General features: G+C 51.4%; 2 protein-coding genes across 8 annotated transcripts in view; both read right to left on the bottom strand.

Moving 5' to 3' along the window:
• dennd4b (DENN/MADD domain containing 4B) overlaps nucleotides 1-2,686 on the bottom strand; it is a 19,561-nt gene extending 16,875 nt beyond the window's left edge. Inside the window, exon 1 of one of the 3 annotated variants that reach the window (XM_028425025.1) lies at nucleotides 2,549-2,686. The gene's annotated coding sequence lies outside the window, so the exon portion shown is untranslated. Of the gene's footprint in view, nucleotides 1-291; nucleotides 428-2,244; nucleotides 2,327-2,548 lie in introns of those variants that run through there. The other 2 variants (XM_028425027.1, XM_028425026.1) reach the window with 2 other exon arrangements.
• Nucleotides 2,687-3,207: 521 nt separating this feature from the next.
• Nucleotides 3,208-14,065, bottom strand: part of LOC114448229 (CREB-regulated transcription coactivator 2) — a 19,174-nt gene continuing 8,316 nt past the window's right edge. The window contains exons 5-17 of one of the 5 annotated variants that reach the window (XR_003671895.1): nucleotides 12,989-13,057; nucleotides 12,156-12,262; nucleotides 11,594-11,620; nucleotides 11,419-11,498; nucleotides 11,170-11,219; nucleotides 10,566-10,825; nucleotides 8,425-8,894; nucleotides 8,030-8,335; nucleotides 7,760-7,957; nucleotides 6,930-7,001; nucleotides 6,476-6,674; nucleotides 4,742-6,409; nucleotides 3,208-4,649 (exon numbers count right to left, since the gene is read on the bottom strand). Coding sequence is in view for 3 of the 5 variants with exons in the window: in XM_028425059.1 (XP_028280860.1) it covers nucleotides 6,219-6,409; nucleotides 6,476-6,674; nucleotides 6,930-7,001; nucleotides 7,760-7,957; nucleotides 8,030-8,335; nucleotides 8,425-8,894; nucleotides 10,566-10,825; nucleotides 11,170-11,219; nucleotides 11,419-11,498; nucleotides 11,594-11,620; nucleotides 12,156-12,262; nucleotides 12,989-13,057 (2,029 nt within the window). In the remaining 2 variants the exon portion in view is untranslated. Of the gene's footprint in view, nucleotides 6,410-6,475; nucleotides 6,675-6,929; nucleotides 7,002-7,759; nucleotides 7,958-8,029; nucleotides 8,336-8,424; nucleotides 8,895-10,565; nucleotides 10,826-11,169; nucleotides 11,220-11,418; nucleotides 11,499-11,593; nucleotides 11,621-12,155; nucleotides 12,263-12,988; nucleotides 13,058-14,065 lie in introns of all 5 variants that reach the window. The other 4 variants (XR_003671896.1, XM_028425059.1, XM_028425060.1 and 1 more) reach the window with 4 other exon arrangements.

Here is a 14,065-nt window from a genome sequence, read left to right as displayed (position 1 = left end):
GAGACAGACACACACACAGACACACACAGACACACACACAGAGACAGACACACACACAGACACACACACAGAGACAGACACACACACAGACACACACACAGACACACACACAGAGACACACAGAGACAGACACACACACAGACACACACAGAGACACACACAGAGACAGACACACACACAGACACACACAGACACACACACAGAGACAGACACACACACAGAGACACACACAGACACACACAGAGACAGACACACACACAGACACACACACAGACACACACACAGACACACCATCGCGCCCACAGGCAGCTGACAGGTCAGACGTCCCAGCCGACGACCCACAGCCCAAACATCGTCTCTGTGTCAGGCTGCTGTTCTGCTCACTCACTACAGCCCAACATGCAGATTCATCCGCCGCTGAATATAGTCCCCTCAGAATTCATTCATGTCCACTGACTGTAATTGTGGCGATCAGCTTCAGAGGATTTATAGGAGACATTTATAATGAAAGTGTAGAAGAAGAGGAGCTGTGTGTTTTCATAAGAACAACATACTGTAAAGCTGAGGCTGATGAATCCTGTTACATAACCACGAGCGCACGCCCTCAGGAAGCAGCCATGACATAAAATAGTAGAAATGCTGGAGGGTGTGTGAAGGTCCACGGAGAGGAGCCCCCGTCCTTCTGCACGGATCACAGTGCAGCTGCATAATCTCCTGCCACACATCTGTACAGTGAACGCAGCACGGGAGGAATGCTGAGGAGCCAGTCACACACACACACACACACACAGACAGACACACACACACAGACACACAGACAGACACACACAGACACACAGACACACAGACACACACACAGACACACACACACACACAGACACACAGACACACACACAGACACACACAGACACACACACAGAGACAGACACACAGGCACACACACAGACACACACAGACACACACAGACACACACAGACACAACAGACACACACACACACACACACAGACACACACACACAGACACACACAGACACACACAGACACACAGACACACACACACACACACACAGACACACACACACACACACACACACACACACACACACACAGACACACACACACAGACACACACACAGACACACACAGACACACACACACACAGACACACACAGACACACACAGACACACACACAGACACACACACTCTCTGAAGTGTGTGTTGTTTCAAAGCGTCCCCCTGAACATTTCTGGGGGACAGACTTCATGTCCTTCCTCATGTTATCAATAATTTAGATACAAGTCCCAACGAAGTGCTTCCATCTGTGACAGCATTTAAACGTCTTTATGGTGCCGCAGCGACAAATTCTTTACAAGAGGCGACACGTCCTGACACCCAACGCCTCGTGTGTGTGTTCCTCTATAAACACACACACACACTCCATGTCTGCAGGCAGAGAGCAGTCGGTGTGTGTGTGTGTGTGTCTGCAGTCAGAGTGTGTGCGTAGAATCTCTCAGGTATTCAGACAGAGACTCTCTGAGTGTTGGTCATGTGACTCCATCATGGCGTCCTGCTGAGGAGGACAGGACTTTCTGTTTGTACTGAGTCTGGTTGGAGTGGACTCTTTGTTTCTGGAGGATCTTTAAAGAGGTTTGATGAAATATTGAAATATAATAATATTTAAAGATGCATTTAATGACCACCAGAAAAAAAACACACACACACAGACACACACACACACAGTCTCACACACACACCTCCATCCAACCAGCGCTCAGTCCTCTGATGGAGAGCTGCACTGCAACAAACAGGCCCCAACAGCTGCTGGAGATTTAAAACCAACACCACCTATACTGGGTTCCATTATCGGACACGGTTCTGTACGCCTCATTATAACCTTATTTCAGCCACCGTCGTGCTCGTAGCGTCCCCGGAGCTAACCCTCCGTGAACAGAGTCTGAACGGCCCGCGGGGCTTCGGGCTCTGCGGCCATTTACCGACAGACAAGCGGCGTTCGCTGCCGCTGCGTCGCTGGAGAGGCTGTAACACACCGAGTTCCATTTTCGGACGCACGGTGAGACCCGCCTGTGCGCGGCGGAGCTCCGCGTTTCTTCCCGTTTAAACGTTTAATTAGAAGAAAACAGCAAACACACACAGACAGACACACACAGACACACACACGGGTCGAACACAGCTGGAACATTTACAGAACACTGCATCTGTTTCTTATTTCTCATTATATTTACGTGTGCGCCCAGCTGACGCCCCGCTGTGGACACACGCTGTTAAACGGTACCGATAACCGGAGCCCGGCGTGTCTGCCGCCGCCAGCCGCGTTACAACATCCGACAGAAAACGAAAGCAGCGCGTCGAGCGGAGCTGTGTCCGATAATGGGCGCAGCACAGTTCCCGTTAAGCGACGTGCGTTTAAATGTTTGCTAGTCCCGGGTTAGCTAGCTGACAGGCAGCCCCCGGTGCTCCGCTACCGTCACCGGGGGCTCGGCCACACGGTGCCGGCCGTCGGGGACGGTGCAGTGAGGAGGACCGTACCTGAGTGTCGGTGCTGGTTCGTCCTGCAGGTGACTGGAAGGACCATGTTTAGGTCATTCTCTCACATGTGACGTCCATGTTTGCTGTCTGCTCGGAGGAGCCGCAGCGCGAGGGCACGACGTCAACACCGCCGGCAGCTTCCGGTGCGCCCTTCAAAATAAAAGCCTGTAGAGAAAGAGGCGCCGGCGCTTCATTAGCCGCTCTGTCTAAACCACCGCAGGATAATACAACTACCACAGCTAACTATGCTAATCTGATAATATTAAATGAAGCAAAGAGACTGATTGAAAAAGAACATTTAAACCAATTCTTCACAAAAAGCAGTGAATAACTTTACGTTTGAAATCAGACATGAGTTCATGATAATAAAGATTTGTTTTACACATAGTTAACACCCAGCGCAGCACACTGTTCCCGATCATTCACTCAATATATATATATTGTGAAATATTAAAATACTTTTATTTTGAAGCTGAACACTCAGTTTCCGGCATCACTGTGCGCGCGCACACACACAGTTGCAGCTGAGTGATTGATCGCTGTATGAACGCGCTCTGTCAGCCTCTCACCTGATCAGTGTGATCGATGAGCGATAAACTGTGGCTGCGCTGCTGTGACGTTGTTTACGGTAATATATAAATAACAGATGAAATCAGATGTTTCCGGTTTCCTTTGTTTATTTTCTGCAAAATAATGTGAAGTTACAGTCTCTTTAAAAATCTCCTGTTAGCTTCAGAAGCACCTCATGGTTTGCAAACATGTTCATATGTACATCACACTCAACATTCCCTGGTTATTATTACAAATAAAAATCTGAATGCAACAATTATTCAAAGTGAAAGATGCTGTTTGTTTCTTCTGGAGCCTAAAAACATACAAACTATCAACAACATTAATAATATGAGAAAATTAATATACATCAATACAAAATATGAAAAAATATGAAATATGGCCTTTAACTGATCCCTAGTCTGCGCACGCGCGCACACACACACACACACACACACAGCCGCGGTGGTCAACAGCTCCCTCTACTGGCAGAGTCTGGAACTGCAAGTCAACTTTATTGCATAACAGTAAGATGCTTCTTTCACACACACACACACACAGAGGGGGGCTCTGTGTGTGTGTGTGTGTGAATCAGTCAGAAGATGATGTGTTGTCTGCTTCATTCTGTCGACCACATGTCTGACTTCCTGTCACGGCTGCTTTGATCAGACATGTTTGGCTTCTATCGTGCTGTCGTGTAGAGTGAAGCTAAATGTTTGCAGTGCAGCTTCAGCGTATTTTCAGATGTCTGCTATGAAAAACAAACTTAAAAGAAAGATGAGAACAGGAAGGAGGAGATGTCAATCAAAACTGAATTCCTGATTCAAAATAAAATCTGATTTGAACTCGTTTAAGTCGAGCAAATAAAAATTCGGCAGCTTTTTAAATCCTGCCTGTAACACCTCCAGCCAACATGGCCGCCGGTTCTAACCTCTGCCTGTCGACTTGTCGGCTTCCAGCACCGACTGCACACCAGAAAGCCCAGACTGACGGATCCCTGCCTGTCCTCAGACGACTCCTCTGCACGTCCCTCTTAGACACGCAGACCTCTGACAGTTTACACTCTGATCACTCCATCAACACATCCATGTCTGTCACATCAAGTCTGAGATGAGCTCCGTGCAGCAGATTCCTTCATGATGGAAACATTCATGTTCTGACATGATCAGTACAGAGGTACCATCAGTGACTGAAGCCCTTCTCTTCCAGAAGTTTTAAAGTGTCTTTGTGGGTCAGAAACTCTGAAAATAAATATTTTTACTTTTGATATTCATGCTTTAAAAATATACTCTACTTAAATAAAATCTAATCAAGCTGTAACAAAATATTTCTGCATCTCTATCGGTTCCTGATCAAAGTTTCTTTTTTTGTCTCAGGTCAGAAAACGTTTGCACAGAACTGAAAGTGTCTGACCTGCAGGGGGCAGCAGGCAGCCCTGATCCCTGAGGCGCTAACTCTGCATCATCATCGTCATCATCATCATCATCATCTTCATCATCATCATCATCATCATCATCATCTCCACATCTTCCACATGTTTCTGTCTCTGCTTCTCATTATGTTCTGACAGCTTCTGATATTTTCAGGCACATGACGTTTTTCAACTGATAACTAACAAACAAACAAACAAACAAACAAACAAACAAACAAACAAACAAACTAACTAACTAACTGACCTGCAGTTAAAGCTCAGATCCTCCATCACACTTTCAGTTCTCTCAGTTTCACCTTTTTCTTTCAAACTGTCTTCCAGAAACAGGAAGTGATTGATCAACCCTTTCAGCCTCTTATCCAACTCCTCCTGTACATCCAGGTGTGTGTGTGTGTGTGTGTGTGTGAGCACACATGCAGCGACGTCCACAAGCTTTTTGTTTTTCTCCTCTCTTCTTAAATATTTTTTTGTTTTATCTCAGAAATTATTTACAAACAGATTCAGGTTCAAAAATAAAAAAACTTTATAATCTGAATTAATTATTTGTTACATAAAAACGCGTCACTGATGCAGCAAGCGGACAGGGGCGGGGTCCATCACAGTGACGGGGTTAAAGGGCAGTGCGGCTAAAAACAAGTGCACAAAGCTTCCAGAGGTCTGGGAGGAGGACGGGGGAGGACTATGGAGCCAGGCACAGGAAGTGATGTCACAGCGCTGTGAATGGATCGCTGAGTTCTGAGTAAACTGTTAATCATCACAACACGTGACTATAACAATGACTGAAACCACTCAGAACAACAAGATGTCTGAAGACGTCTCATCACTGAGAACCTGAGCGCCTGTGTTCGCTCGGACGCTGGCTGCGTGCAGCTGATTGATTTTTCTAATTGACTTTTCGTTTGCATACATCCCTCTGATGCTGTTTATTCTTCTAAAATGTTGGATTTGGATTTTGGAAACATGGACGCCTGCCATGGTGAAACTGCTCTTAAACGGTCTGACCTGCAGGTGAAGTGAAGCTGGAGGCCTGAAGGGGGCGCCGGATCAGAGTTCCTTTTGTCTGAAACCCCGCCGTCGGCACGGCGCCTCTCAGTCAGAGGGGATGTGGACGAGGACGTAACAGACAGCAGGCACACGCGGCTGAAACACGGCGCCGTAGCAGGAGCTGCGTCTGCACACACTCTGGTTTCTGCATATCGGGTCAGACCGCCGCGGGTCTGTAAAGCTGGACTTCATGGCTGAGTTCCTGTTAAAGAGGAAGTGCTGGCCTCTGACTGCTGCTCAGTTCCTAACCAATCACATGTCCTCTTTCCTGAGGAGCGATGGCCGGCATGGCGGCTGCATGGACACGGACAGGAAACAGTCGGAAAGCTCAGGGTGGGGCGTTTGCATCAGCGAGGCGAGTGCATTCATTAACATGCAGATAAGGCTCATACAAGCTAATGCCTACAGAGAGAAGCGTCCTGGCTCCACTTCCTGCGTAGCGAGAGCGTTTTCGGTTAAGTGCCTTCGAAGGTGAAGCTCCCCCTGCTTCAGTCCTGCTCACGTCTGTCTCCTCGTCACCGAGCGACGGGGACAGTTACTGTGGAGCCTCACTCTTCAGACCGGCTGGCTGGGGGGAGGTGATGGGCGGCGTCCTCGCCACCTCCGTGCGGGGCGGGGGCGCTGCTTTGTTCTCTGAGCGTAGATTCACTTCAGCCTGTCGGATCGGAAGGAGTCCTCCACAGCCGGGTCGGTGAGCATCAGGTCACCATCCAGCATGTCCAGGGACAGGGGGTCCATCCTGAGCTGGTCGTCCAGGGAGAAGGGGTCCATCTCGAAACCAGGGACGTGGGACAGAGCGCTGGCAATATCTTTGGAGAGGACAGTGGGAGAGTCGCCTGCAGGGAGGAGGACAGGTTACAGAGGGACGAGTCCTGATGAGGCCGATGACGGTTCACACCCACCTGTGAGGATGATGTTGGGCACGTTGTGGCGCCCCTCGCTGCTGCTGTAGTTCTGGTTCTGATTGTTGAGCAGCTGCTGGTCCCCTGCGTCCTGCAGGTCCAGGGGCCCCTGGCTGTTGGCGGGGAACTGGTTCTTGTCGCTGCAGCTCAGACCTCCGTGGTTCAGGCACAGACCGCCACCCTGCTGCTCTGCTGTGAACTGAGGGAGAAGATTCACATCATCAGACGGAGGGCGGCGCCGAACTTACCCCGAATGAGCCGCGCGCACTGATCTGAAGCTTTAACCCTTTCAACCCGAGCAGATTCCTCCTCTTATTCTAACGCTGCTGGTCACAGGTGAGTCACTCACAGCCTCACACAGCACCACACAAACCTCCTGCTGCGTTTACAGTGACGACCTCTGACCTCTGACCTCTGTCACTCACAGATGACGTCATTTAAAGGGCGCCGTTACCTGCTGGTGGGGTTTGCCTGTGAGCTGCAGGCTCAGGTATGGGTCATCCAGCAGAGAGCTGAACAAGGCATCCTGGGAAAAAAGGAAACAAGGCTCAGTTACATGCACAGAATGTAGACTAGAAACAAACACGTTTCACAGAGAATGTTTATCGTTTGGGTCGAACGTCTGAGGTCCCGTCAGCCTAAAGACTTTTGTCAGCATCATCTCTGTTCATGTGACTCCAGCTGGAGGTCTTCTTTAAAAACTCTCTGAGCCCTGACTGTTGTCATTGGTCTGTTTTTAGCCCAGAATATGGCGCCATAGACCCGCTAGGAGACCCCCTCTTTACATCACGTGTTCTCATGGTCAAAGAATCCGGGCCGTGTCACTGATCCACAGCCTGGCCCTGAACGCACAGACGTCCCATCATGGCTGAGAGTTAGATCATCTGACACCAGATTAGCACATGCTCACACACAAACATTCATCAGTGTAATTACTGCTCTAAATTAGAACAGTTACACAACCCAACATGTTTGTGCAGACACAAATCCACACAAATGACCCCCGTCCGCCTGCTGAGGCTGCAGACCGCTCGTCATGTTCCTGCTGTAACATAACAAGGATCTGTCCCAGGGTGGATCACCAGTGCTTCCTGACAAGTGCAAATATAGAACGCACGGCTGACACCGTCGGGTCAAATAAGGACAGAAACACACGGCAGACTGGACCAAGACCTCCGTCAGGACACGGTGCCCACCTTCAGCTGTCAGCTGTTCCTGCTGCTTCTTCTGCACTGGTCGTGTGTGTGAAAGCTCCAGGAGGTGCTGTGTGCAGGTGTTACTCACGTTGTAGAAGTCTGTGGCCAGGTTCTGGCTGATGTGTTGGTGCTGCGGGAGGCCGCCGGCTCTCTGCTGCTCCGCCTGCTGCTCCGCTTCCTGTTTGACTTGGCACACAGAGGACGTCTGGACGCACTGATCCAACGGCGTCTCCGTCTTTATGTGCGTGTTTGACGCGTTCATCTGCGGCGCCATCTGCCTCTGCTGCTGCAGAAGAAGAAGAAGAACGCTCAGAATCCTGCTTGTGATCAAACGTGTGGAATCATGGGAGAAGCGCACCGTCCCAAAGTGCTGCTGCTGCATGTGCTGGTTGCGTAGGTTCTGCAGGTGGAGCTGCTGCATTGACTGCGACTGCTGCTGCTGCTGCTGCTGCTGCTGCTGCTGGGCGTTGGGCCGCGGCTGCTGGAGGCGGTGCAGCTGCTGATGGTGGTGCTGGCCCAGAGGAGGGGGCTGCTGGCCAGGCTGGGAGCTGGGCAGATTAGGGAGAGACTGGTGGGAGCCCGGCTGGTGCTGGTGGGACTGGCTGAGCGGGTACGGAGGGAGGCGCTGGTCCAGAGGCAGTCTGCTGGTGTCAAGTGGGACGCCCTGCCGATGGAGGAGACAGTCCAAAAATTAAAGAATATTCAGAAACACAAAAAACACACAAAGTGTGTGTGTGTGTGTGTGTGTGTTACCTGTGTGATGGAGGACAGGGTGGGGGAGATGGTGGGGGAGAACTGTTTGGAGTGGTGCCTCCTCGCCTCTCCTCCCATGGGCAGGATGAGTGGCGATAGCTGGGCCCGTCTCCGTGGCGATGTGCTGAGCGATGGCTGGCCCTGCCCACTGAGCAGCGGCGAATAGGAGGAGGAGCAGGAGCTGGAGCCGCCCACGCCGCTGCTGTAGCCGGGGTTCCCACTGGATGCGGACTGCAGGGAGGAGTTGCTGAGGGACGAGTGCAGTGATTGGCTGCTGAGGGAGGAGGGCAGGGAGGGGGAGGAGCTGAGGGATGACTGCAGCGAAGGGTTGCTGAGCGACGAGTGCAGGGAGGCGGAGCTCAGAGAGTTGGAGAAAGAGTGGCTGCTGAGCGATGATTGGATGTTGGGGTTGCTTAGTGATGACTGCAAGGAGGGGTTACTGAGCGTGCTCTGTAGAGATGCCAGGAGACCTGAGGAGGGAGGACAGGACAGGAGACAGACCGATCAGGTCAAAGGACACATCAGTCTGTCACTTCCTGAGAGAGCAGAGGGAAACCGGACCATTCAGACCTGTGGATTAACTCTTTGTTTTCCTGGATCATGAGGAAGTGAGCGATCACGTGACCGCTGCTCACAGCGCCACCTTCTCTGAGCCGAGCTCTTTTTACCGGACTGTGCTCAAACATGGAAGCTTTCGTTTTGTTCAGAGAAAGCAGCCACGGCGTGACGGGGTCGTCTCCCGAGACAGCAGACGACCTCTGTGTGACCTCACCCACAGGTTCCTGGAGACCTCCTGCTGCTAAGGCCACCAAGTGCACTGTGTATAAATAACTGAGCAAACCTCAGAGTTCAGGTGAGACGCCTGAGAAAAAACAGACCGACCGCCCTCTTGCTCCCCCCACACCTCCTTCTCCTCCTCCTCCTCCCCCCCTTTCCTCCTCCCCCTCCCCCCCCCTCCTCAGTCTAAAATAGACCGTCTGTTCAGGGACCCGTCCCCGCAGAGACGCCCGGCCTGTTTTCACCTGAGCTGGTCCCCAGGTGTGGGAGCAGGTGAAAACACGCCGCCCTGCGCTCTCATCCAGTTCTTTTTATACTCACTCAGTAGGTCAGCTTCTTCTACACTCTGCTGTTCATATCTACATTCTGACCTGGTTTCAAAACAGGTTGCAAGACTTCCAACAGGATGATGATATCTGCACCCACAGCGAGCGTCAGTAACTTCCACTGCTCGACCAAGAACCAGATAAAAACCTGAGGCCTCGTCCCCGAGTCTCTGCCTCCTCAGGGCGATCATCCAGATGGAGGCGGGCTCTAACCGGAGGGTGAGCCCACAGCCGCTTCCTGCCTGCGGTCGGCACACTTTCCGACTGCACTTCCACCCGCCAAAAAAAGCCCTGCCTCTGCCTTTGAGGTTACACTCAGAGCCCTGCCGTACATCCCCCTCCATTTCATCTCGTCCGCTCTCACCCACATACTTCCTCTGCTAACCTTCACATTAGTCACTCAGCTGAGGCTTTTCAACCCGACAGAGCAGGCAGGACCAACCAGCAACCAGCTTCATCCAGACCAAGAACCAGGAACAAACACATCCATAAACCAGGTCGATGTGAACTCTCCAAACCACTGCTATCTACAGAAACATGACGACAAACCTCAGATTAAAATCTGCAGTTCCCCCAGTGTCCACTAGAGGCTCCAGACCTTCACGTTAAAAGAAGCTGTTTCATACACTTCACTCCTTGAAATGGTTTCAGTGTATAGCTCTACCTCTTTGGGCATATTTGGATTAAGGAGGGATTAAGGTGGAGTGAAGGCTGGATGCTCCACACTGAGGTTTAACAGGAGCCGTCTCCAACCTGTAGCTGAAGCTGAAGGACAGGTGGACAATGGGCAGACCTGAGACACCAGCCAGCTCTACAAATCCTCACTTTTGGGCCACAGGGGGCAGCAGAAATCCGCTCTGAGCACACTTCAAACTGTGCAGCATGCTCTGTCTTTGAGCTCAGATTCTGTTCTCCTCCCACCGCCGAGGGGAAACTCGGGCTGAACATGAATCTCTGGGAGTAAAGCTGAACGTTAGGAAGACCAGAGACCAAGGAGCGCTGCAGACACAGCTGATAAGTACTGATCGGCGTACGGACCTGGGGTGGTGTGGTGGAAGCTGCCGTTGCCTCCTGATGCATTGATGCCCAGCTGGGTGAGAGTGGAGGCCAGGTTCCCCGTGCTGCTCCCCCCACTCAGAGAAGAGGATCCTAGGTACCCGGGCTCGTCCTGGTCCAGCGGTGTGGGCAGAGGGGAGGGGAAGTGGAGGCTGGACAGGTCGGGCAGCGAGCCGCCCGTGTTGAGGGCCGAGGGGATGCTGTGGGCCGGAGTGGACGGCTGCTCCGGGGACATGAAGATACTGAGCAGAAAGAGAGCTGGGTTAGAGGTTCCTGGTGTGACGTAAAGACGACCGTCCGGTTCCTAAAGAGAACATCTGATATGTGACGCGTGAGTCAGAGACACAAAGGCTGCCGAGGAGCCGAGGACTGCCTGCAGGGAGGACCTCATCACGTTTCAGGCCACACCAAAGAAGAGTCTCATGACGCACGGGGGGTGTGTGTGTGGGGGGGGGGGTGTGTGTGTGTGTGTGTGTGTGTGTGGGGGGGGGGGTGTGGGGGGGGGGGGGGGTGTGTGTGTGTGTGTGTGTGTGGGGGGGGGGGGGGGGTGTGTGTGTGTGTGGGGGTGTGTGTGTATGCGACTTACTTGATGCCAGGAACCTCACAGGACTTTGGTCGGGACGACAACAAGGGCAGCTGAGACAGAAAAAACACAAACAGAGGAATTTCATTTAAGACAAAATCTGAAATCTTTAATAAAAAAATCTACTTTACAGTTTAATAGATATTTGTGTTAAAGGTGTGAGTCTGCAGATCAGCAGGTGAAGGAAATAGTTTCATTATCGTTGACTTTACATCAGTGTGAGTCCTCAGAACAACTAAGAGCTGAACCCACCTTCTTGGTGTCCCAGGGTTTGAGCAGTTTGCCGTCATCCAACACGTTCTCCTCGATGGGAGGGACCGGGTACGGAAACACTGAGGGACAAAAGGCTCCGTCACTGATGCTTCAACCAAATCACATGAACTGAAAGTGTTTTACAAACTGAACGGACGGCCGGGGGGTTACTCACTTCTGCTGCTGTCTCCATCACTCTGACCTGCAGCATCAACACACAGACACACACAGACACACACAGACAGAGACAGACAGACACACACAGACACACACACACACACACACACACACAGAGACACACACACACAGACACAGGTTTTACTCAAATGGGAATTCTGCAGCAGTGTGTTTGTTGAGAACATCCTGAGCTTGTTTAGACGGAGCTCCTCATCCTGTAACACAACTCATTTTCAGTTGTGTTAGTGTGGTTTCCCTCAACACTCCTCTGACCTGCCTGCACAAACAGTCCTACAGAAATGATGATAGACCCAGCTGTGAGCAGGCTGGAAACCCTGGACTCCTCTGTCTGCTGTCCTCCCTGCGGATGTTCAGGTGTGTGTGTTTGACTCTCAGGTGTGTGTGTTTGACTCTCAGGTGTGTGTGTGTGTTTGACTCTCAGGTGTGTGTGTTTGACTCTCAGGTGTGTGTGTTTGACTCTCAGGTGTGTGTGTTTGACTCTCAGGTGTGTGTGTTTGACTCTCAGGTGTGTGTGTGTTTGTCTCAGAGCGCTGCCTCACCGGTACGCCTGGAGCTCTGGGGGTTGAGGGTGGGTCCTCCTGTACTGAAGGGGTCTCCTGTGGGAGGGTTCATTACGCTGGTGTGGAGGGCCGAGTCAGAGTTGGTCCTGAGGGAACACGAGACCCACACAACATGTTAAGAAAGAGGAGAGGAGAGGAGAGGAGCTGCGAAGGTCAGAGTCTTCATTCTGTGACACGTCAAACAAACAAGTTAGCAGGAAACGTCTCTTCACACACTATGAGCTTTATTCCTCAGGCCTGATATAAAAATCCTCCAGAAACAAAGAGTCCACTCCAACCAGACTCAGTACAAACAGAAAGTCCTGTCCCCCTCAGCAGGACGCCATGATGGAGTCACATGACCAACACTCAGAGAGTCTCTGACCTGCAGCTTCCTGCAGCTGATCTCTGTCTGAATACCTGAGTGATTCTAAACACACACTCTGCCTGCAGACACACACAGACACACTCTGACTGCAGACACACACAGACACACACACTGACTGCTCTCTGCCTGCAGACAGGATGGAGCTGACCAATCAGAGCACACTGGCTGGTCATGTGACAGGGGGACTGGTATTCAGAGGGTTAACAGACACTGATCGGTCAGTCTGCTGTTCTCTTGAACATGCTAACAACGTGATGAAGGTGAAAAGACACAGGAAGGAGGGATGAAAGGCACCAAAGGCTCTTGATTCAGAAAACATCTCACGTTCACCCAGACATGTTCATCCTCACCGCCAGCAGCAGGAGGAGGAGGAGGAGGAGGAGGAGGAGGAGGAGGAGGAGGAGGAGGAGGTGAAAGGATGAAGAACAGTGTGAGGAGGATTCACCTGTTGAGTGCAGTGGTGGGGAGACGAAACAACTGGCTTTTATCCCCGGGGAAGTTTCCAGACCAATTCCTTTTTGTGATCGACAAGAACAAAACGTTATTTTCCTCCAGCGAGCCGGAGAAGAAGAAGAAGAAGAAAGAAGAGGAAGCGCGTGGGCTCAGACAGCAAGAAAAAAGATGGAGGCAGCAGGCGGAGGACAGAGGGAGGCTGGCAGGCACCGGATCCACCAAAGATCAATATCTGCTGATCACAGCATCAGCCTGAGACGAGTGCTGGTTATCGAACAGCAAGAGAACTGACTGAAGTGATCACAGAGCAGCTGACCTTTGACCTTTGACCTTTCACATCTGTTTTCATATAAACAGTCACTACGATACTGAAGCTCATCAGCTGTGAGGTCACACTGACCATGCAGGGGTTAAAGTGAAGAAACTCCATCAGAGCTTCAAACACAGACACACACACACAGACAGACACACACACACAGACAGACAGACACAGACACACACACAGACAGACAGACACAGACACACACACACACAGACAGACACAGACACACACACACACAGACACACACACACACACACACACAGACAGACAGACAGACACAGACACACACACAGACACACACACACACACACACACACACACACACAGACAGACAGACAGACACACACACACACACAGACAGACAGACACAGACACACACACACACAGACAGACACAGACACACACACACACAGACACACACACACACACACACACAGACAGACAGACAGACACACACACACACACACAGACAGACACAGACACACACACACACAGACAGACAGACACACACACACACAGACGGACACACACACAGACAGACACACACACACACAGACAGACAGACAGACACACACCTGCCTGCTCCTCACTCCCAGCAGCCTCCCTGTCTCTCATCATGGTGGCTGTGGACATGAGTGTAACTGTCCTCCGCTCTGTGGGACAGGCTTCATGACCTCCGCTGCTTTCTGAAGCACCACAGAAGAAGAGCAGAGAACAACCATGCAGCTCTTCAGATGCTGCTGCTTC

The sequence above is a fragment of the Parambassis ranga genome, chromosome 16, assembly GCF_900634625.1.
Source record: "Parambassis ranga chromosome 16, fParRan2.1, whole genome shotgun sequence".
Taxonomy (NCBI): domain Eukaryota; kingdom Metazoa; phylum Chordata; class Actinopteri; family Ambassidae; genus Parambassis; species Parambassis ranga.
Note: the sequence above shows the minus strand (reverse complement) of the source record. Positions and strands in the feature narration are given on the sequence as shown.